At 36.2% G+C, this 21,862-nt stretch overlaps 1 protein-coding gene across 1 annotated transcript in view; it reads right to left on the bottom strand.

Annotated features, from left to right (window-relative positions):
- Positions 1–21,862, bottom strand: part of LOC150102980 (uncharacterized) — a 166,714-nt gene that overhangs the window by 9,843 nt on the left and 135,009 nt on the right. The window contains exons 8-10 of the mRNA XM_090398061.1: positions 13,058–13,356; positions 11,782–11,975; positions 5,454–5,725 (exon numbers count right to left, since the gene is read on the bottom strand). Of these exons, the coding sequence (XP_090254187.1) occupies positions 5,454–5,725; positions 11,782–11,975; positions 13,058–13,356 (765 nt within the window). The remainder of the gene's footprint in view (positions 1–5,453; positions 5,726–11,781; positions 11,976–13,057; positions 13,357–21,862) is intronic.

The following is a 21,862-nucleotide window of genomic DNA, read 5'->3' as shown; positions in this document are numbered from 1 at the left end:
TGTTAGGCCGAGCAGTAGAATTTAATCTGTTTCTGCTGTGATTTATTTCGTCTAGTTAATGTGAAAAAGCAGTCAATAGCAGTGCTCAGATTTTGCACAGCCATTTGCTAATGTTCGACTTCCCTTTCTGTTCCACATCATCCAGCAAATTGACGTGGGGACAAAAGGTTGCTATCCACCATTAAAGGAATCTTTGCGAATACAACTATTAGTCTCCTAGTTAATGTGTTCGTATCAGATCCCGTCAAAGTTCAAATTGGAGTCGACCAAGGTTACCTTTCTAGTCCGTTGTTCTTTGAATTGATTCACGAACATTTTTTGCGGAAGATTGACAGTTCTCGTGCTGTGCGACGGATAATAGTTTCTTCAACTATGAAGGAAAATAAAGTATTGGAATATGCTGATAATGAAGCAGGCACTTTGAAGGATTATGATTCCATGTACACTATACTGACAAAAACGTATTTGAACACCTTATGTACCATGAAAATTTCGGATCTGTGTAAATCTGGTAATAAAAGGTGGCCTCCCAGGAAAAGGCTCTGGCTAGGCTACCGACACTGACTGTTTGAGATCGATGAGCTTTGTCTTGGAATGTTTGAGAATCACGCAAGTCATCAGCGGCAGACCTCGCAGTCAACCTGGAAAATGCTACAGGGAGATCTGTCAGCACTAGAACTATCCGCAGGCTTGCATGCCTTAGGTTACCACGGTAGAGCTACAGTGAATAAGCCACATATCACCTCCTCAACGCCAAACGACGTTTGGATTTGTGTCTTTCTTTCACACCGTTAATGGACTGTAGATTGGAAAGGGATTCTGCAGAGCGAAGAATCACGCTTCTAATGTTTCTCTCTGATTGTCGTGTTTGGATCTGGATATTACCAGGGAACGGTCGTGGAAGGACTGTATCATTCCGACTCTCAAGTTTGCTGGAGGCTTGGTAATGGTATGGGAGTATTCCAGTTAGGTGAGGCTTAGTCCTTTGGTAGACGTGCTCAAAACCATAACATCTGATGGCTACCTGAACAACTTCATGCTTCCGACGCCGTGGAAGTACTTTGGCAATGAAGCTAGAAATGTAATTAAAATGCATTTTTGACAACTAGGTATCCAAATACTTTTGTCAACGTACGTACATTTTTTTATTTTTTGGAAAAATTCAGCAAAATCAGTGAATTAAGTGCCGAGGTTGACACGACAAAATTAAGTTTTTGGAAAGTAGGATCTCGGAGGGGTTCTGTTTGGACTAACTCTTAAGAGCGAACCTCTCGCTATACTTATAATTCCCTTCTCCACCTATCCAATATTACCACTTCAAGAACTTATATATATAAAAAGATTGAAATCTCAGAAAACTGGAAAATTTGGCGACTTTCCTTTTCTTCTAAAGCCATAATACTTAAAACTATAATCTTCTCTGCTCAGCTCTACATAATAAATATTTCAGACATTACAGAAGCTGAAATAATACAATTATACAGTAAACAGTACAATTTTTTTGTCAGTGGTCGCCAAAGTGGTCGATATAACATTGTTAATGGTCGATTCGGGCTCAGGGGTCGATAGAAAAATATAAGACATCATTGTATAGGTAATATTTAATTCGGTTGACTTGGATTACCTCCATCCTGAATGGCAACGCAATTAAGAGTGAATCGTGGGAACAGTGACATGAATAGGACCTATAAGATGGAGCAAGGTCATGAAAATAGTTACGGAGGCCAATCAAGTAGGCCAAAATGAGTATTTACCAATAAACGGATGTCGGTGGTTACCGTCCGGCCGGCACGTACATGGTTAATTCCATTTTAACAAAACAAAGAAATAAGCTAGATATAGAATTCCGTGGCGATTTAAGGCCGAAACTTACTAATTTTGAACTCAACATTTCTAATGTTGTCAAGAGTCACGAAGCACACCCTTCACATTGACAACGTTAGTAAATTGTATACTAAGTTAATAAAAGTTTTATTTTCTTTATTTGAATGAAGGGGATATTAAATCCCACATTATTTCAAAGCCGAATAAGAAACTCAAAGATCGGAATCAAAGAGTTTCATGCCGAATCTGGGATTTAATATCCCCTTCATTTAAATAATGTTACATCGCCGAAGTGAAGCCTATTGGCTCTTTTATTTAACTTTTATTTTATTTAACTTATATATATATATATATATATATATATATATATAAGGATGATTGTATATTATTGATATTTTGTTATCTAAATTAAATTTTATTTTATATATTATTTATTCTTCCTATCAAATATGTAATGTTAAGAAGGACGTCAAAAACAAAAACGTATCCCTTTGACGTCAAGCCAATATAATAATATATACTATATTATACATACAATAAACACTGTAACTATAAAATAAACAATCTAAAAACTCACAGGAGCGTCTTTTTTGCTTGTCCTATTATAATTACTTAATAGTAAACTAGAGGGGGTCGATAAAATGTCAAGAAACTCTTGAAGGGGTCGACGGTCAAAGAAGTTTGGCGACCCCTGTTTTAGGTCAAGCCGATACCAAGAAGTTAAACAGGAATTTCTTCAGCTTTCCAAGAAGCATGGAGGGTTTGGGCCTCTGGTGTAAAAATTTTCTATTTAAGCAATACAACCTCAAAAATCCATTAAATATTACAGAACAATCACGTTGAGACATCTCCGCGGTACTACTGGGTTTTCATCTCCCGCTTTTTGAAATAAGTAATTACAATGGTCCAAGAGCTGAGACTGTTTCTGAATACCAGCATTCTGTGCTTAACTCTAAGATCCACTGACATTATTTCCATTAATAACAAAAAACTTGGTATAAGGAAATCTTAAATCGCTTTCGCCACAAACTTCCACAGTTTGGTACTAACAATAATACTTACTGAAGTTCCAAGGAGAATTGCGTATGGTCGGCTTCCATTAAGTGCCACCAAATGGAGGTACTTTAGCATCAGAGATTAAATCTGTGACATCTGCTGCAGATTGGAAACAGTTTGCAGCTTGGCTTGTGTAATGGGAACAGATAATGTAGTGGGTTGAGTATTCCATTACTTACAGCAGAACAGGTTCGTTCTTTGTTTCTTTTTTTTATTTTTTTTTGTCCACTTGTCATCAATGGGAAGAGAATTTTGATTTGTATAATTAACAAGTTAAAATATCATTCACGGAAAGTTAGTAAAAACACGGCTTTGAAAAAAAAAGCAATATGGCAGATGCTTTACGATATTGTATTATGGAATTTTATGTTTAGATCGACGATTTTTGTATTTAGAAACAAGCATTCCAGGGGACACCAAATTTTTGGCTAGGATGTAAACCACTCACCTTTTATGTAATATTCGCCAGGGAGAGATGAATTTCTATTTTTATTATGAGACATTTTAATATTTAACATTTTATTATGTTTTTTAAATGGCCTTATGGTCAACTGCAGGGATGACTGGCGAGGAAACCGGGGTAGAGAACGTCAACTCAAAGCAGTTAACTTAGAAAAGGCTAAACTCAGTACCATTCATCTCTGGATTTTGGATTGCTCATCTGCATGAGGCTGGTGAAAAAGGTAAAAGGATAGCCTTTGGCTTCAGAACTGAGATTTTTTTCTATCTCTCATATTATCCATCTGTCTTTTCTTTCTCCTAATACTATCAGGCTGTTTTGCATTCTTATACTAACTATTCTCGGCCTGTGGTGAACACTTTTCTAGGTTTTTTTCACCTCAATAGAGGTCGAAAGCGGTTTGGTAATAGCTCTTCCCATAATGCATTGCATTATATACGTCTGAGAGGATGTGTGCTTTCTATTACGGGATATTAAGACTTCTTCCTCTCCCCTTCACGTATTAGGCCTAGTGGCCTGTTATGGAGCTATCCTTAGCTCTTCTAAGCCATCCTGAGGATAAGGTGGCTATCCCTATGCCTCCTGGTGTGTCCTATGACTGTAGCCTGTGTGTTCACAGAGCCGGTTTGCCTGCTTGCGGGATGAAAAACCACAAATAAACTGGGAAGAAAAACCCTGCTGCCCAAAAACGGCTAACTTGGCTATGGCTGAGAGAGATCCTTAAGCTCCTCACGTCAGCAACGGGAATCGAACCTAGGACTCCTTTCCCAGGCATATGGTTGCGAAGCGCATAGCCACACGACTAACCGCGCGGACTAACTACTCCTATTCAGTTTAATTCCAGCTTGTTCTTCACTAAGTTTCTCTTTTGCAATTTTCCTTATCCTCTTCTCAAGTATGAGTGCATAAATATCTTACTTGGAACACTGAGAAGGGAAATTGCTCTAGACTGCTAACATTTGGTTTTATTTCTCTTTCTGCATATGGATACTACAAGATTATTTCAATCATTCAGAATTTGACCATATCATCATATTTCTGAATTATACAGTGAAGCCACTGTAAAACTTTTATACCTCCATATTTGTACATTTCTGGTCAGATGTTCATCTGCTCTAGCTGCATTTTTCCACATTTCAGGTTTTTGATGTCTTTTTCTTTCTCATACAAAATTAATATGTAGTCCTCATTATAGCCTCATGAATATATGCTACCACTATAAATGGTGATCTTGTTTCATTTAATAATATTTTAAAGTAATTACTTCATACAGGTATTTTCAGTTTTTATGTCACTCTATCACCTCTGATTACTTTTATAGCATTTCCCCCTCCATTTCTTAGTTTTTCAATAGCACCCAGAATGCTTTGCCACCTTACTATCTTCTGTTCTTAGTTCTTCTTATGGCTTCTGTTTAGCTACTTGTGAGCACTGCTTCACTTATATTTTTTTCTCTGGGTTCTTATGAGTACATACTAACTTACTTTCTAGGAAGTTTTAACATGCTTTCTTCTTTTCCATTACTGTCTCTTTAACTTCCTGAGCACCATGGTGCTCTGGTTTTTCTATCCTTGCAGGCAATTTCACCATTGGCTTCTCTGGATAAATCAGTCAATGTTTTCTTCAGAATCTGCATATTAAGGCAATTAGTGTAAAGTCATTAGTTCCCCCCCCCCCCCCACAGACACACAAGTAGTCCACTTACGAAGATACTCCACGCACAAACTTAGGTAACACTTGGATAAAGGATTAAACGATATATAATTTCTTGGCAAGTTTAACAGAAAACACTCCCTCTGTTCGGTGACTAGAAACGAACTTAGAATAGTTTTTCCTTCTGGAAGCCTGCGCTATGGATGTAAACGTCATTTCCGCAGGAATAAATATGCACTATTTTATATATTATAAATAATACAGTATTATTAGTTTTAGCATAAAGTAACAAAATATTAATTCAGAATACGCACGCACACACAAAATTGTTTCTGCACATCAAAATAACATCTTGTTCAGATATTTTTTTTACCACTTTAATGCAGTATATCTCACAAGAGAAAAATCTAATCATGGTACTGTATTAGAAAAACCCGGCCCGGATATATTTACGCCTTACCTGATCTTTCATTATTTTAAGGAAAGTTGTTGCCAATGCTTCATAACCACATTCCATAAAATCTTCCACCATATCCTCCTGGCATCTGTTAGTTTGTAAGAATTGGCTGTTGTTCTCCTGATAAGAAATATCATCCGAAATATATTTTCCTTTATGGAGTTTATTTTTTATATTGTTCACACCATCAGGACTCTTTGAAGAAGTGCTTAAATAATCAGGCTCTTTTTCTAGTGGTATATAATCTTCAACTTTTGGAATCTTCGGGGAAGGTGCTTAAAATTAAAAGACACTTTTAATTAAAGTAAAAAATAACTATAAATTAAAATAAATAAATTCGCAAACACCTTTTATTCTCTAACGGGAATAGGTACTTCCGTTTAGCTCTAACTTCTGATGACTAGTGGGCAGCTAGCCTACACTCTCAGCTAATCACAGAATAACTGGCCCACGACTATCAGTGATTTTAATTGGTCCCGGGGAAGACAATATTGGTAGGAAAGTGTTACTTGTGGTCCTGACACTATATATTGGTTTGACGTAGAGTGAGTTCTACGGTCGAGATTTTACTGGAAGAAAAACTCGAGTTGGTGGAAGGAAAAAAGTCACTTGCCCGTGCCAGAAATCGACTATCTCGGGAACCGATGAAAAAAAAAAAAAAAAAGGCTTAAAGAAGTTCCTCTGGTCGGCAACTGTCTTTTTTTCCGTAGGCCTAGGGCTATGGTTACGAATGACGTTTCCTCAGGGCAGGCGAACAAAATAACAATCTTATAGAATCGTTCTAATTAGCTATTTTAAACTAATGTTCTGATGTCATATACAGCATTTAGAAAATTGATAACATTCATGAGTAATGAAAATTAAATTTACAGGGTAAATATTAAAGGAAGACGTCCATAAAGCAAAGTGAATCATTGGTCTCTAACTCTGCCGAAAACTGGATTTTTGGAAGGTCGTTGTTTAAGCGATTTAAAAATTATGAACAGGACACATAATGTGTCTTACCGCACATATTTAAAATGTTTCAAAAGTAATTTTTGTATCATAGTGGCGGCAGCAGCAGCAGGCGTTAAAAACGTCTTTATCAAAGTTCTCCTGCGGTGTTCGCGCGCGCAACACTCTTGAACGTGACACTTCCGTAACGTAACATTTTTCACGAGAAAATTTCTCGATACTGCCCGAAAAGAGTTTTTAACATCAAAAATTCACGGCAAACATATACGCTAATATGACGAATAATGACTGTTTGCTTAATATCATGCTGGGCGGCCTGTCAGCTGATAATGGCCTATACCAGTCGTGCTAAAGGACTATGTGATTAGCCATGAAGTCTGCAAAGTGTCTTATAGTGCCTAGCGGAAGGAAAATGCAGCGCCCACACGGTACAATCCAGAATACTCTCACAGGTGTTCGAATGGGTTGAGATCTGGAAAATTCGATGGCCTTTTACAACATAGGATCCGTGATATGGTTATCATTATCCTGGAACTGCAACATGGTAAAATGCAGATGGCTGCTAAATGGATGGTATACAGTGATTGGTCATATGATAGTCAATACACAGATTTCAGTTCTAATTCTGGTCGGAAAAATGTATCACATGTCACTTCCAACGATATGGATAATGGAAATAAGCATGAGGAGTGAACTGCGTGTTGCTTGCGACATACTTGTAGCTGTCTATGTGGTGGCTCAGAAATAACGATGTCAGATATGCACACTTATTTTTTACGCTCCTCTGCCGTCCAATCGGAATACTGCTCTCATCACAAGGTACACCTCCTTGATGGAGACGTGTTTTGAGCCTTCAGAGATGTTCCCCCCCCCCTCCCATCAGTTTGGAACCATTCTGTGTACACCTTAATGACTATGGCCAATGAGCAATTAACAAGCCATGATAGGTTATTCAACCTAAGGAAAAATCATCCTATAACATTTGTGATACTAGATTCTAGGCAGAAGACCTTAGGTTCGATTTTAGTCGCCAATCAGAGTAAGTTTTTCCTATGGCTTTTTTTTTTCTTTCCAGGAGTTGATCTCTGATGCAAGTAAATTATGTTTTTTTTTTTTTTTTCGAAAAATTGGATTTTTAACCTAACAGATAAAAAAAAAATCGACCTTTGAACTAATCTCACCACGAGACTAGTTAGGACAAGTAACACGAGATAGTGATCACGAGTTTTTTTCCCGGAGGAAAAAAACTCTATTTGTCCGTGCCAGAGATCGACTAATTTGCCTACTCTCTCTGAGGAATAAAAGATGCAAGTGGATTTTTTAATCTTTATGTGTAATTCATAATGATGCATCCTCAATGTGTTTATTACAATTACAGAGCTGTGCAAGTACTCGCGTTTCACCTAGTGAGGAACAAGCTTTTGTATGGTTGTAAAAAATAAATAAATAAAAATAAAATAAAATAATGATCAGCATAATCAGAACCATATATGACCTGCAGTTATACCATGTCATGGAAGTTTCTAGTTGGCGAGATTAAGTGCAAATATTTTGCAAATTCGATGAGCCATTGTTGTGTGGATGTGCACCGTATGAGAAAATTGGGTAGTAGGTCCGTTCGAAAACAAAAATGTAAATATATTGTGGATACTTTCTGTCTTATCCTCACAGTAAACCGCTAAGTATGACTGTACTAGGGTTATACGGAGAGAAATTTACATTCCAGTAATACCAACGAGAAATGAGAGCGAGACTTATTTGTTTGTTTGTTTATATTTATGTGGTTTTTCTGCCACCGACCAATCACCAAGAATAACGGCTTTTCTTTCCAAAAATAATATTTATTAACAGAGCTCCCAAAATGCAACAAAATCACTAGCCACAAAAAATATTTTACTCGTCCAAGGTATTGGCCTATTTAATATAAATATTGTTATGGGTGATGTTTTAAAATACTAAATGTTATGAAGAGAAATATTGACGAAAACAACAAGAAAATATGCAGACTCACTTTTGACATCCACACTTGTCAATGCAGTATAATTTATTTTTTAAATCAAAGTATTAAAATGCCTTTTCATTATGCAAAATGCTAAAGTATTTAATTACACTAAGATAATTTATGAGCAGTGAAAACAAGCTTAGGACATATTACACTATATTACAATTGCAAACCTACTTAAGATGTTGGAAGAATAAGACGTAATAGACGTATTGTAGCTATTTAATAAACTTGTGCCAATTTTAATTTTTGTGTTTATAATTACCGGTTCTTTGTTAATGAAAGTATATTGTGAGAAAAGCACAATTAATTTTTTAAGTAGTAGGTTGTCTATTCTATATCGGGTGTACTGTATATACGTGTAAGATTGAACTGAATGAATGAACTGATTTCTTTATACAATTTATTTGTTGAACTATGAAAAAACTTACTTGTCTACACGAGTCGAATCTTTAAAAAAGTAAATGAAATGATTACATAAAATATTGTGTTCAGTGAGGAATAGTATTTAAATGTTATTTCGACGTTTTATGCATTTTATGCTGCAAATACAGTTTACTTTAACTCGGCGTTATTATTTTCCGAAATTTGCAGCAAGTAAGTATATCGAGGCAATTATACTGAAATTTTCATTGGCGAATACTTTTACTTCTTTTAAATTTTCAAAGCGCAAACGACCGCTTTTCTACTTAGCTCTAACGTACTGATAATTTTTTACTTCTGCACGTAAAGAATATAGCGATTTGGCTTGGTGGCCGAGCGTATAACGTCTCAGCTCCCTAACTTATAGGCCAAAAGAATCCCACTGCAGCATGGGTATCTATGAAGGACTTTAGGGCGCATATTATGTTCCTAGCCCGGTGTTTAGTCTCTAGTGCAGGGTTTGGGATTATGTAACCATTTTTCATCAACAGTACTAATGTACTACAGATTTACAACCTTCAACGGGTGGGATTTCTATAAACAATCAGTATCAATTAAAATACGGAGACACTTTTGCGAAGCAATGGTATACTAAAATGTTTTCTTATGATTATATAGAACTGGCTCAGAATGATTAGTATATCATTAGTCTATCATTGTTTAAACAGATAATTCGTAAAACTTAGTGGTATACTGATTAATAAATTACTGCCTATTTAGCTACTGGATTGATGCGATATATGCGAAAGAAATTCATTTAATTAAGGTGCTAAACGCTGTTTGTTTATATTTCGATTTACGACCATCTGTCATACACGTTTATCCTCGATGAAAATTGGAGAGAATTTGGGAACTCTGCGTTGGAATTGCTACCTATGCGTCTTGTGGCATCTGACAACTTAAAGTTAAAATTATTTCTTTGCCAGTCTGGTTTACCGAGAGGATAATATAGTAATACCCCCAGGGGCGAATGTGGTCTGGAAATCCACGCTTGCTCTGGTTATCATTCAGGGAGTGAGAGGTGTGATTGAAGTCTGATTAGCGGAATAATGAATTACTGACCATTTAAAACTATATATTTAGAAATTTATGTACATTTAATCATACAAATACAACATTTATTTTACAAATGATATTCTATCTTTCTTCAATTTAGCTATTTGAATACAAATTCTACCATACGGTTCTTCTTTATGAACTGGTCAATAACATCGTCATAAAAAGTTAGTTGGAACTTAATTTTCCCAAGCAACACGCACACTTGTAAAGGCTGGCTGAAGCTCACTGGCTAGAGCTACTTGGACTGCGTATGGCCTGTGTCTTTAAGCAATAGAGTGAGACGACGTGAAATGGCTATGCGCGCGCATGAAATCACAGTGCTGCTGCGAGGACCTGGAGGCTCCTACAACCGAGCAATCCAAGGTAGCTTTGACTAGACAAGCAAGCATCGGCCTTCGATATACAACACAAAGTTCAATTATTGCCGGGCAAGCTTAAGACGTCTTCTGTCTACAAAAATAAAAGCCTAAATGGAATGCTTATAAATGCATGCATTTATTAACAAATAAATACTTCTTTCTCAATTAATGAGCTTGCGCAGCAAGCATAGAGAATTCGTCCCTAAATACCCCCCACCTTATGGAGTTTTACTTTACGGCGATCTGCTCATACGATGGTTTTTAATTATGATTAATGCCCACTTATACGACATCGCATTTGCTCATACGATTTTAGCGACGTTTTCAGTGTCGTGACAACCCATGCGTAGTTTTCGTGGACTCAGCTTGTTCACGATGCCGTGGCATCTCTGTGTGTTTTGGTGTGTTTAGTTGTGATTTCTAAACTGTTTATAACTATTATTTTATTGCTGTTAATAATGGAAAATAAAAATTAAATTAAGGACACTTTAGCTTCCAATGAAAAGAAAAAGACTCGTAAACGTATCACATTAAACACTAAGATTAAAATTATTAAATTTAGTAGATAGCCGGCGGCCTATCCCAGGCTGCAGGCTAAACTTACCTCGCAATGCTAGTGAAGTGAAAACCGCTACATCAGCTAAGACTATAGTTATCCGCAAACTGACAATCTTATTGCCGAAATGGACAATATCTGTTTCGGAGAAAATTTTTGCGAAAAGTATTCTGATTTTCTTTTTTTTTTAATTGACATGAATAAATGCTCTATTTTACGTCAGTCACGCACAATGCATATGACTGCTTAAAAATGCTATTAAATCCTTACAAGAATCTACGACTGAAAATAAAAGTTAGTGATTTACCATTCGACGGTGGTATTGAACGTAACGAGTCGCATGCCTGCATTTCCGATCTTTAAACAAGAGAGGCCATGGCTTCGAATTCCACTGTGGGCATAGATTGATTTAGAATGTTTTTAGGTGGTCTAATTTCATCGTTCGGTATGAGATCGTTATCATGAACTGTTAGCATCCTGTTACACTAAAATATGACTAGTTTACAATCGCAGTTTTTCTTGAGTACGATTCACATAAACAAACCAAATCCTCCATAGTTTGTTGGTTGACCCACTAAAAAAAAAAAAAAAAAGTGTCAGGTATTGACTTTAAAATGCAGAGATAACTTCTAATGTGTTTATTGAACTATAAAGCCCAAAAGGTGGGGTAACTCAAATATCTGAGATGTGTAAAGATATTTACACTATTTATTAACAAAGAAAACCTAAAAAAAAAGTGAACATTACGAGACCTCCTCACAACTAATATTTCACAATAATCTGAAATAACAGTGAAAGAAACAGAAAGACCATTTCCCTCTCTTCTTTTTCTTTTCACGCTGTGACGCGAGCGAATTTGACGAATTCACCATGCCCATAAAGCTTACTATCAGCTTCTTTAATAATATTTTCGATTGCTATTGCGATTTTAAGTCATAATAATCTAAAGGGATTAGGTTATTATGTGAAATTACTCACCTGAGATGGGTTCCGATGTGGGGTAGCGTTTTCGAAGGTGTTCTTTAGTGCTCAGATTAGAGAACGATTTTCCATTAATACCAGGGTAGGTTAATACATTTGTTTCCTGTTGACTCATTATCGGACGCTGATGAGAGTTTATGGTGTTGCATGGTGTAGTAGAAGTTCTTGGAACAGAACCAGATGAACAATGCCTGAAAAAAAAAAAAGAAAAGAAAATAACATTGTTAATTTTATGATATTGCCATGCGATTCATAACATGCAACAAAAATCAACTAGTTGGATTTCATAGCACTGATTCAGTCATCATCGAGTTGGACGCTTTAAAAAAAAAAAGTGAAAATACAGTCAGTGACAGTGTGTGCCCAAGGATAAAAGCAATATTTGCTATCAGCAATTTGTCATGCTGCCATACAGAGCTTATTTGCTGAAGGTAAGTAGGAATATGCCTTATCTCCAATTTTTTTCGTACTTAAAAAATAAAATTTAGGTATTTTCTTCTACTTTTGAACCAGTTAGGTACACATATTTAATACTTAGTTGGTTATATTTTTTACCTCATTTCCTACTAAACTACACTTCCATAGCGTCGATTAATGATAAGTAAGGAACGAAGCTATTTTGGCTTTATTTATTCATTATTTTCGATTCATACGTTGCATAATTATAAGTTCACTATGTCGAGACTAGAGGCCATTGTGGTGCTTCAAGTATGACACTGTCGTTAACGTACTGAGCGATGCCAGCACTCGAACCAGCATTGGCTTTGTTAGTTATGCATGGCTTTAGGTTCCAAAGTTTCCTGACACATTACTACTGGAAAAATTGTCAATAGCGTTTTATATCAATGTTATTTATTTTTTTAATGACAGACATTTACGATTTGCATTGTACTGTTGAACGGTCATTATTCACGAGTTTCGTCACCCATCCACGAAAGCTAATAAAAACGGGGATAAAAACACCACAACCAAGATGATGCCTGAATAAATTCGTTCATTTTACGGTTTAAAGGAGAGCGGGAAACAAAAACGAAGACCACTCAGAGAATGTACAGGACGGATGATATGTCGAAAATTAGTCACGACTATCATGGCTTAAACGGTGGAAGGCTCAAAGACAGAGACCTCCGATCAGTTTCGTCGTTCATGAATAACGCACTTCTAACTGAAGCAATTTTTACTTTTATCTGGTAAATTTATGCAAAAAACAAACAAAATAACTGTACTCGGTATTTTTTTGTGACTATGAAAAAGGGAAATGCATTATACTCACTTATGACACATAGAGCACGAAAGCCCAAGAAGACAAAGATTGTGGTAGATGCTGGCAATATAATGCACCTGGTGCTTGCATGGTGTGAAGCAATTGTCAATCACCTCTTTACATTTATGATGTTGTGGACATGCGGGCAGCATTTGACGGTGATGAAAGAAATGAGAATGAAGATGAGGTTGTTCCACCAAGAAATTCTTGGGTTCATTCTGTTTCTCCTCAGATTTCATGATGGAAGACTGAAAGGTAAACCCCACATCTTGACACTTCTGTTCTAGGCTCTCGCTATTCTTGAAACACTAAATAAAAATAAGTGATATTTTAAAAAGAGCTATTTTGACTACGTCAGAAACAGAGAATTTAGGGTTTAAAATAAATATTGGCAGAAAGCCACTATTATATTCAGAGAAACCTAAATTTCACATACCTGTAAGGCATGTGGATTACTCTTTGGCTCCTTCCTTTCCCTCTTTTCTTTCTTTCTTTTTTTCCCGTTGTGCTTTTCGTCATGCTAGATTGGGAATACACACAGCACACGACATATCGACTTCTCTAGATAGCATCTCTCTCTCTCTCGCACGCGCGCGCACACACACACACACACACACACACACACACACACACACACACACACACACACACACACACACACACACACACACACACACACACACACACACACACACACACACACACACAAATTTTCTATATATATATATATATAGAAAGAGAGAGAGAGATAAAACAACCAAATAGGATAAAAGAAGAGCGAGAGAAGAAAGTTCGGTAGATAAGCAGTTGAACCGTAAATAGATGTAAATTGGTGACGCTCGTGTTATTGTAGGGATTTTGTAATGAGCAAATCGTTGAGAGAATTGGATCGTCGATTAGCTAAACTGCCTCCCTATGGACAGCATAATTAGGGGAAGTTTTTGGATAAACCAACTTTTTAATGTGATTGAAGTTCGGTGGATTTGGGATTTGCAGAGTTGGTTTCCAAACCAGTAAAAAACAATGTTCTACAGCAAAAACAGCAAGTTCTTTGAAAGCTGAGAAAATTACCAATGCAGGAAAAGTTAGAGGTACAAGCCATTCCAAGGAGAGAGAGAGAGAGAGAGATTTAGTGTTGTTTAGTGAGGTGGATATTATCAAAGGCCAGTTTGTATTATTATTATTAACTGAAAAAATGAACGGGGCTGTGTTTGGCACTAGTTGTAGAAGATTATTAAAAACTTGGGATATTTAGGCACTTTAAGATTTGTGAAATGAGCAGGATGAATGGAGTGTACCACATCAACACAACTACTGTTAGAGTTTGAGGTTCGTGAAATAAGGTCATTTATGTATAATAGAAAGATGGTAGGCAATGGAATAAAAATGCAAGGCACTTCTACAATGAAAGTGAAATCTGAATAGGAAGCTGCCCACGATTACATGTGGTAAACGATTAGAGAGAAAACTGGCTACTCAGTTATAAAGAAGAGAAGGCAGAGCAGATCATACTTGCGGGATTTCCGAACTATTCTTCAATGCATTACTTTGCTTCGTAATTGTTTAAAGAAGGGAGGAGAGTTGACTCCTAGGTGCAGTCTGCGGGTCGATCCCAAATTCCAGATTCACTTGCACACATACTTATTTGCGATTCCGATATTTTATGGTTTAAAAATCTAAGTTCTGGGCGTTTATATCTGTAAATCAGGAACCCTATATTTTTTCACCTTCCAAATTTAGATCCCTTTTACATAACCCTGTAGATTAAGGTCTTTGATTCCTTTGACAACCGTTAAACAGTATTATGTACTCAATCACTTGTAACCTGGTGTTGGCCGAGTGGTCAGCGCATCCAGCTCTCCAACCAACAGGCAGTGGGTTCAAATCCTGTCGTGGGCATGGATGTTTGCGATCGTCTTTAGGTGGAAGATAAATTTCATCGACAAGTATGATATCATCTCCCCGCTTATTGGAGGTCTAAAGTAGCTTCAAAAAGTTCCATGTTTGGTCTCTACAGCAACGTTTCCGAACTTGTAAAAAAAAATAAAATAAAATAAAAAAATAAAAAATAATATATAAAATTGATAAAAATAGAAAGAAAATCCAGCCCACGTATGCTACAAGATGTACTATAGGTTTACAAATAATCTTTCGTGAATGGGAACAACATTAAAAAAAAAAAATTATACATTCTGATATTCTTGAGTGAATTTCGCTGTTCTCAAATCGGTGTGTCTAGTTAGGGGAAGAAAACGTTATACCTACGTATGAAACCAGTTCATCTACTTTCTGGTATAAAAAATTAAAAAAAAACGTGATAATACATCGAGTCATCCATGTGTTATCACAGTTGGTGTTATAACCTCAAAATGATGGTGTTAAAAAGATTGGGTTTGATGTTAAATTATCATTATTATACCTGATACCTCCAAGGAGTCCGAAGACTCATCGCGGGAGGATACCTACAACTGTCTCAACCACTACACCGAACATCCACTACGAATCATCTCCATCAACGCCATCTAGCGCCCACCTCCACCAGCACCACAACTAGTATATTTTGTCTGTAAATTGCGTGTGTTCTGAAGGGCCGATTTGCCTGTATGCGGGATGAAAAACCCGCGTTTCCGGAAGAAAAAAACCCTGCTCCCTCCGTATGAGATCGCTAACTCACCTTCGATTGAAATTGTCCAGATAAAGATTCCTCCCGTCGCGACGAAAATCGAACTTCGGCCTATTCCAATCGAAGGGCATAATGTACCGTCGTTCTTCCAATTGCGCAACTGAGGCGCTTGATGTTAAATTCGTAGGCCTTTCTTTCTGAGATAGCAGTTTTGCATTTCCATCGAATGAAAATGGTTAAACGGAGAATTTACGATCTATCTGCCTTGTACCATAAAAATTGAACTCATAATTCACTTTTTTAACCGTATGATTAAAATAAATCATCCGGTCTCGGTGTCTACCTTGCAATGAGATTATTCTTAATTGATACGCAGGGCAACAAACTCACCTAAATAGTGTCAGCTGCTTTAGCCTAATCCTAAACACACAATAATATAGGCTACATCCCAAAATGAAATATATATATATATATATATATATATATATATATATATATATAGAAAGTATTTTACCTTGGGTATAATAAATGTTAAAGATACCAAGCAATTTTAAACCTGGTTTTACTCCATTTCCCAAGTAAGGAAACAGACAAACAAATGAAGTTTGCGCCTGCAAGTGTTGCAAGTCTAGCTGACCCTGCACGTAGTGCAAGACCAAGGCAACTCATGGTAAAAATAGAATAAGCTCTGATTACTAATCTTAATATTTAGCCTTAATGCAAAGCACACCTCCTGGAGGAGATGTATGATGCTTTGTATTAAAGGCAAGGGGCCACTATCCAGACCGGTTTCGACCTTTATTGAGGTCTCATCAGTGGGAGCCAGGCTAGAAATACCAAGATTTTGCAGGCACAAACTTGACTTGTTTGCCTGTTTGTTTACTTGGGAAATTGGAGTAAAATCAGGTTTAAAATATCTTGGTATCTTTAACATTTATTATACTCAAGGTAAAATACTTTCTACATTTATATCTCCTCCTGAGAGTGTTATTTAATAAGGTTAAAACACCTTATCGAAACTTGTTTTGGTAAAATACTTATAAGCTCTGTATTACTAAAATCTTGGTATTTCTAGCCTGGCTCCCACTGATGAGACCTCGATAGGGGTCGGAACTGGTGGGGGCTGGCTTTGAGAGGCTCCGCTTGGGGATAGGTTTTTGCCTATCTCTGAGTAGGGCCACCGCTGAGATTATGGCTCTGGCTGGTGGTGGGGTGAGCCTGCCACTGGGTAGAGCCAACGCTGAGAAGTTCTTCTCGGTGACGGGGTGAGCCTGTCACTGAGTGGAACAACGCTGAGTTGGACGGTCTTTCGGCCACTATGGAGTGGTCTAGGGATCGTCCTAATTTTTAGAGAGGTCTTTACTTCCTGTCACTGAGGAACAACGCTGAGTTGGACGGTCTTTCGGCCACTATAGAGTGGTCTAGGGATCGTCCTAATTTTTAGAGAGGTCTTTACTTCCTGTCACTGAGGAACAACGCTGAGTTGGACGGTCTTTCGGCCACTATAGAGTGGTCTAGGGATCGTCCTAATTTTTAGAGAGGTCTTTACTTAAATACACCTCAATAAAGGTCGAAACCGGCCCGGGTAGTGGCCCCTTGCCTTTAATACAAAGCATCATACATCTCCTCCAGGAGATGTGCTTTGCTTTAAGGGTAAATATTAAGATTAGTAATTAGAGCTTATTCTATTTTTACCATGAGTTGCCTTGGTCTTGCACTACGTGCAGGGTCAGCTAGACTTGCAACACTTGCAGGCGCAAACTTCACTTGTTTGTCTGTTTGTTTACTTACATTAGATGCCAAATGATTTATATCAGGTTCATATTTTGTCACTGTTAGTAATACACACGCCAAATGAGATTCATCAGTGTTTCAGTCATTCTATTTCTTAAACTGTCTTTTATAAAATTCATTTCGAAAAATAATGGCTCACAAGCATATGTAGAGGAGAAAATTGATAATATAGCCATCGCTAGTTTTTTTAAACAACAAAAGGTTTCAGGAATGGCATTCCAGGTTTTCAATATTTCCTCTTCTGTATTCTTTTTAATTGCGCTCAATAATCGATCATTTTCCATTATTTCCAAGTCATTTCTCAAATCGACAAACTTTTGTTTCCATATAGAACTAGATTGAAAATCGGTTAATTAATTGCATTTCTATATCTTCCAAATTCAGCCACTCGAAAATCTCCAAATTGAGTTCATCTGCTGATGTTGTGTCTGGATGCAAAACAAATTTTCATGTGTCTGCAAATTGCCTGAACTGCGTAAATCTTGAAGAAAATTTGTTGATTATCGACTGAATAAATGTAGAAAACTCTATTTAAATTAAGGGGATAGCACATTGTTTTAAAGCCGAATAAGAAACTCAAAGATAGAAATCAAAGAGTTTCACGCCGAATATAGCAAACTATAAAAGTTTCAGCGGATTGTAGCGTACGCTAAAGCACGTAGTTCAACACTAGGGCAACTCGTAGCAGAGAAGATTATAGTTCTGATCACTATTATCAGAACTTAACCTCCTCTGCTACGAGTTGCCCTAGTGTTGAACTACGTGCTTTAGCGTACGCTACAATCCGCTGAAACTTTTATAGTTTGCTATATTCGGCGTGAAACTCTTTGATTTCTATCTTTGAGTTTCTTATTAGGCTTTAAAATAATGTGGGATTAATATCCCCTTAATTTAAATAATGTTTGCAGCGCCGAATTGAAGCCTATTGGCTCTTTATATTTATATAGAAAACTCTTTTGTGAATTTAACTTGATCTGTTTTTTCATGGGATTCTAGATCTGCAAAGAATTTTTTTGTATTTGGAAAATATCGGAAGGTATTGGAAATAACGTCACGATTAAAAATTGGTAATTTAGCTTCGAATGCTTTGATTAAATCAAACATGACAATAATTGTCTTGTTAACACCTTACAGTTTAACATTTAATTCATTTAAATGTAAACACAAATCAGTAAAAAACATTTATTTCGAAAGCCATTCGACGTTCATTAATTGATTGTATTTTTCAATGATTTTCTCATTATGTAGAAAAGCCTTTGCGCATAAAACCTGCCAATGTATAATACAATGAAAACCCAGAACTGAATGTCCAATACGTTTGGTAAATAAACTGACGAACCCATTTTCCTCTCCAGTCATACTGCGAGCACCATCAGTAGTTACTGATACAATTTTGGAAGGATCTATATCTCTTTCAGCGAGTGCATTTACAACTGCGTTGCAAATATCTATTCCTTTTGTTGTTGTTGCTAATGATGTTAAATTTATCAATTCTTCTTTGATATTATTCCCAACAGAATAACGAATAAAAATTGCTAAACGAGCTGATCACGTTATGTCAACACTCTCATCAAAACAAAGAGAAATTAAACCAGAAGATTTTACATCTATTTTTTGCTGATGAGTTATATTTTTAGCCATTTCTATGATTCTATCTTTCACTGTGTTTCTAGCCAAAGGCATATCTTTTATTCTTTGAATAATTTTTCCCTTGTTTTCAAAATCTTCTAAGAGAACTGGTGCGCATTTTAACCATGCTTCTTTTATATATTCCCCATCACTAAAAGGTTTCCCGTGTTTGGCAATTACATTTGAGGCAAAAAAAAAAAAAAAAAAAAACTAGCAGTAGTTATATTTGAACGACTGCGGATAAATTTCATTACGGCTGTTGACTGGATATTCCTATTTTTAACTGCCCGAGCAATAAATTCTTTCTGTTCGTCCTTGCTTTTCACAAGGAGCGATGGTTTGTCTCATAATGCCGTTTTACTGACGACGTTCTGCACACAACTGTCCCGGAACATAAAACACATATTGCTTTATTGTCTTGGTTAATCATGCCATACTCTTCAGTCCATCAGTTTTGGAACTCTCTGTGATAATTTTCTTTTCTATTTTCGCCAGCCATGGTCACTAGAACTGTAACAAAATAACTCAAAACTTAAATCGAATGCATTTTTTATAGTTTCAAAAAAAATCAACATTTTATTATATGCCTAAATTAAATGATCTTTATAATTCCCATTTACAGTAGCAAAAACAAAAAAGTGCACATACGCACCAATAATGCACTTGCCGCTGCTTATTTCTGCCTACTGGCGGATGCTAATAAACGCACGTGCGATTAGAAAAGAGCAAAAGTCAAGGAATCCTAAGGACCAGTCGTTCTCAATTCTTTTTCTATAAGACTGTATTTTTACTGCATTTATAATTATTCTTACTGTATTAGAGGGCCCAGTCCCAACAAACTTACTCGTAAATACCTTCTCATTTTTTTAAAGTTCATACATTAAACTAACGTTTAATATTGGATTGAATATCCTTAATTTATATAATTTTGTACCGCCGATGAGAAGCTTTTTTGCTATTTATTTTAGTAAATAAGTATTAATAATTAATTATGGAATAATCATAAAGAGTATTAATACACTTATGTATCCGGTGTAGCATGCTGAGAAATATAAAAGTACGCATTTAAATTAGTTATCAATCACAGGACTAATGCTACAATATTGTAGTTTTCTCAGGCCAACATCATTAAATTAACTTGTGGTAAGTTTCATTGACATATCCCATTCTGATCACCAAAAATTTATAATATTATTCAGTATAAAATTGATTATTGTATTATTAAATTGATTTCGATGATGTTGTTGAAAAAAAAAAAACGGTAGTAAGAAAAATATTTATGCATTGTAACTCACCATAGAAGTCAGCGGAGCAGGGGAAGCAGCAGAAGGATGTCGACTTGTCGGCGAACTTACTGTCGAATATAACTTGCCCTCGAGTATAACTGGCACCCCTGATTTCACTTTACGAAAAAAGACATTAAAACGTTTTGCATATATACCTCCCACACAAAAACAACACGCCTTCCCCAACAGCCATTATATACTGTAGATGCAAGAAAAAAAAAAAAAAAAGTTTTATTGTATCCCTGAATAAGGTACAGAGGCTTCTGCAGTCTGTGTAATATATTTCTCAACAAATAGTGCAATTAGAGACAGCTGGAATAAAAACGCTAACTAATGAATCACATGTACCCCTCTCACAGAAACTAAGCCGTATAGATGCGAGCAAAACCATATATTGCACCGGAAACACAGTATCTAACTAAAACGTCTAATTTTTCAATTACATGAAATAACTGTTTGTTTGATTGCATTTGAAATTCTCGATGTCATTATGACAGATCACAAAGGCCTACTTCAAATAAAATTCTACCATGAATTGAAACATACCATATGATGCTTGTGTAAGTTCTCCTTCCAGCTCAAAGCAAGCAAGGCAATAAAAATCAACCAAGGGTTGAAACTTTGTGTGAGTAGATCCCGCTGGTAATGAGAAGTTCTGTCGGAACGATAAACGACACCCCGTCGTGAATGTTTTAAAACTAAGAAATATATAGTGAATGTTGTTATGACAGATGCTATGGAATTCGGTTGAAGAGAATTAGCATTTCAACTCAAAAATTGTTGGTTCCATTTGTCTTTAAAGGGTCGCGTGATCTTTTGTTAATACCACACCAATAGAATTCATGTCTTCATAGCTGCTATCTCTCCTGTAAAACAAAATTTAACTTGTACGTATTGTAACAATTAAAAAAAAAGGTTGAATAATTTATATGCGTATAAAAGGATACCATACGTAAATCGTTGACGTGCCAGCAAAATTCTCGGGCGTGCCACCTCTGGCACGCGTGCCATAGGTTCGCCACCCGTGGTGTAAACGATTCCATTTTTGTAAAAGTTTATTGTAGCAGAAGACGGCGAAATAATAACACCACATTATGGATAATATTCTGATCACAATGATATCATATATTATCTTCATGCATTTCATATCAGACATTCCTTATCCTTGCATAATTCTTATCCGTGGAAAGATATTCATTATGCTTTTCTTATGAATATAATGATTTCATTCTTGTATTCTTACGGTGTACATTACCAGAGGAAATGTAAAGAACTATTATACTGATTATTGACTTTTACAATTATAAAAATAACGTGCAAACCAATTTCACGCACTTATTATCCGTTATTAATATTTATGATATTTTATTTATTTCATAGATCCAGTTACTTTCATCCAGGAATTGGTAGTTCACTACAATAAATATCACCTGAAACCACCAGATGGCAGCACTTTACACACGCACTAGATCATCTTGAGAA

Source organism: Typopeltis vanoorti, chromosome 9, assembly GCF_054136105.1.
Source record: "Typopeltis vanoorti isolate ZY-2024b chromosome 9, IOZ_Tvanoo_1.0, whole genome shotgun sequence".
NCBI lineage: Eukaryota > Metazoa > Arthropoda > Arachnida > Uropygi > Thelyphonidae > Typopeltis > Typopeltis vanoorti.
The sequence above is the reverse complement of the archived record's forward strand: the minus strand, read 5'-3'. Positions and strand labels throughout refer to the sequence as shown.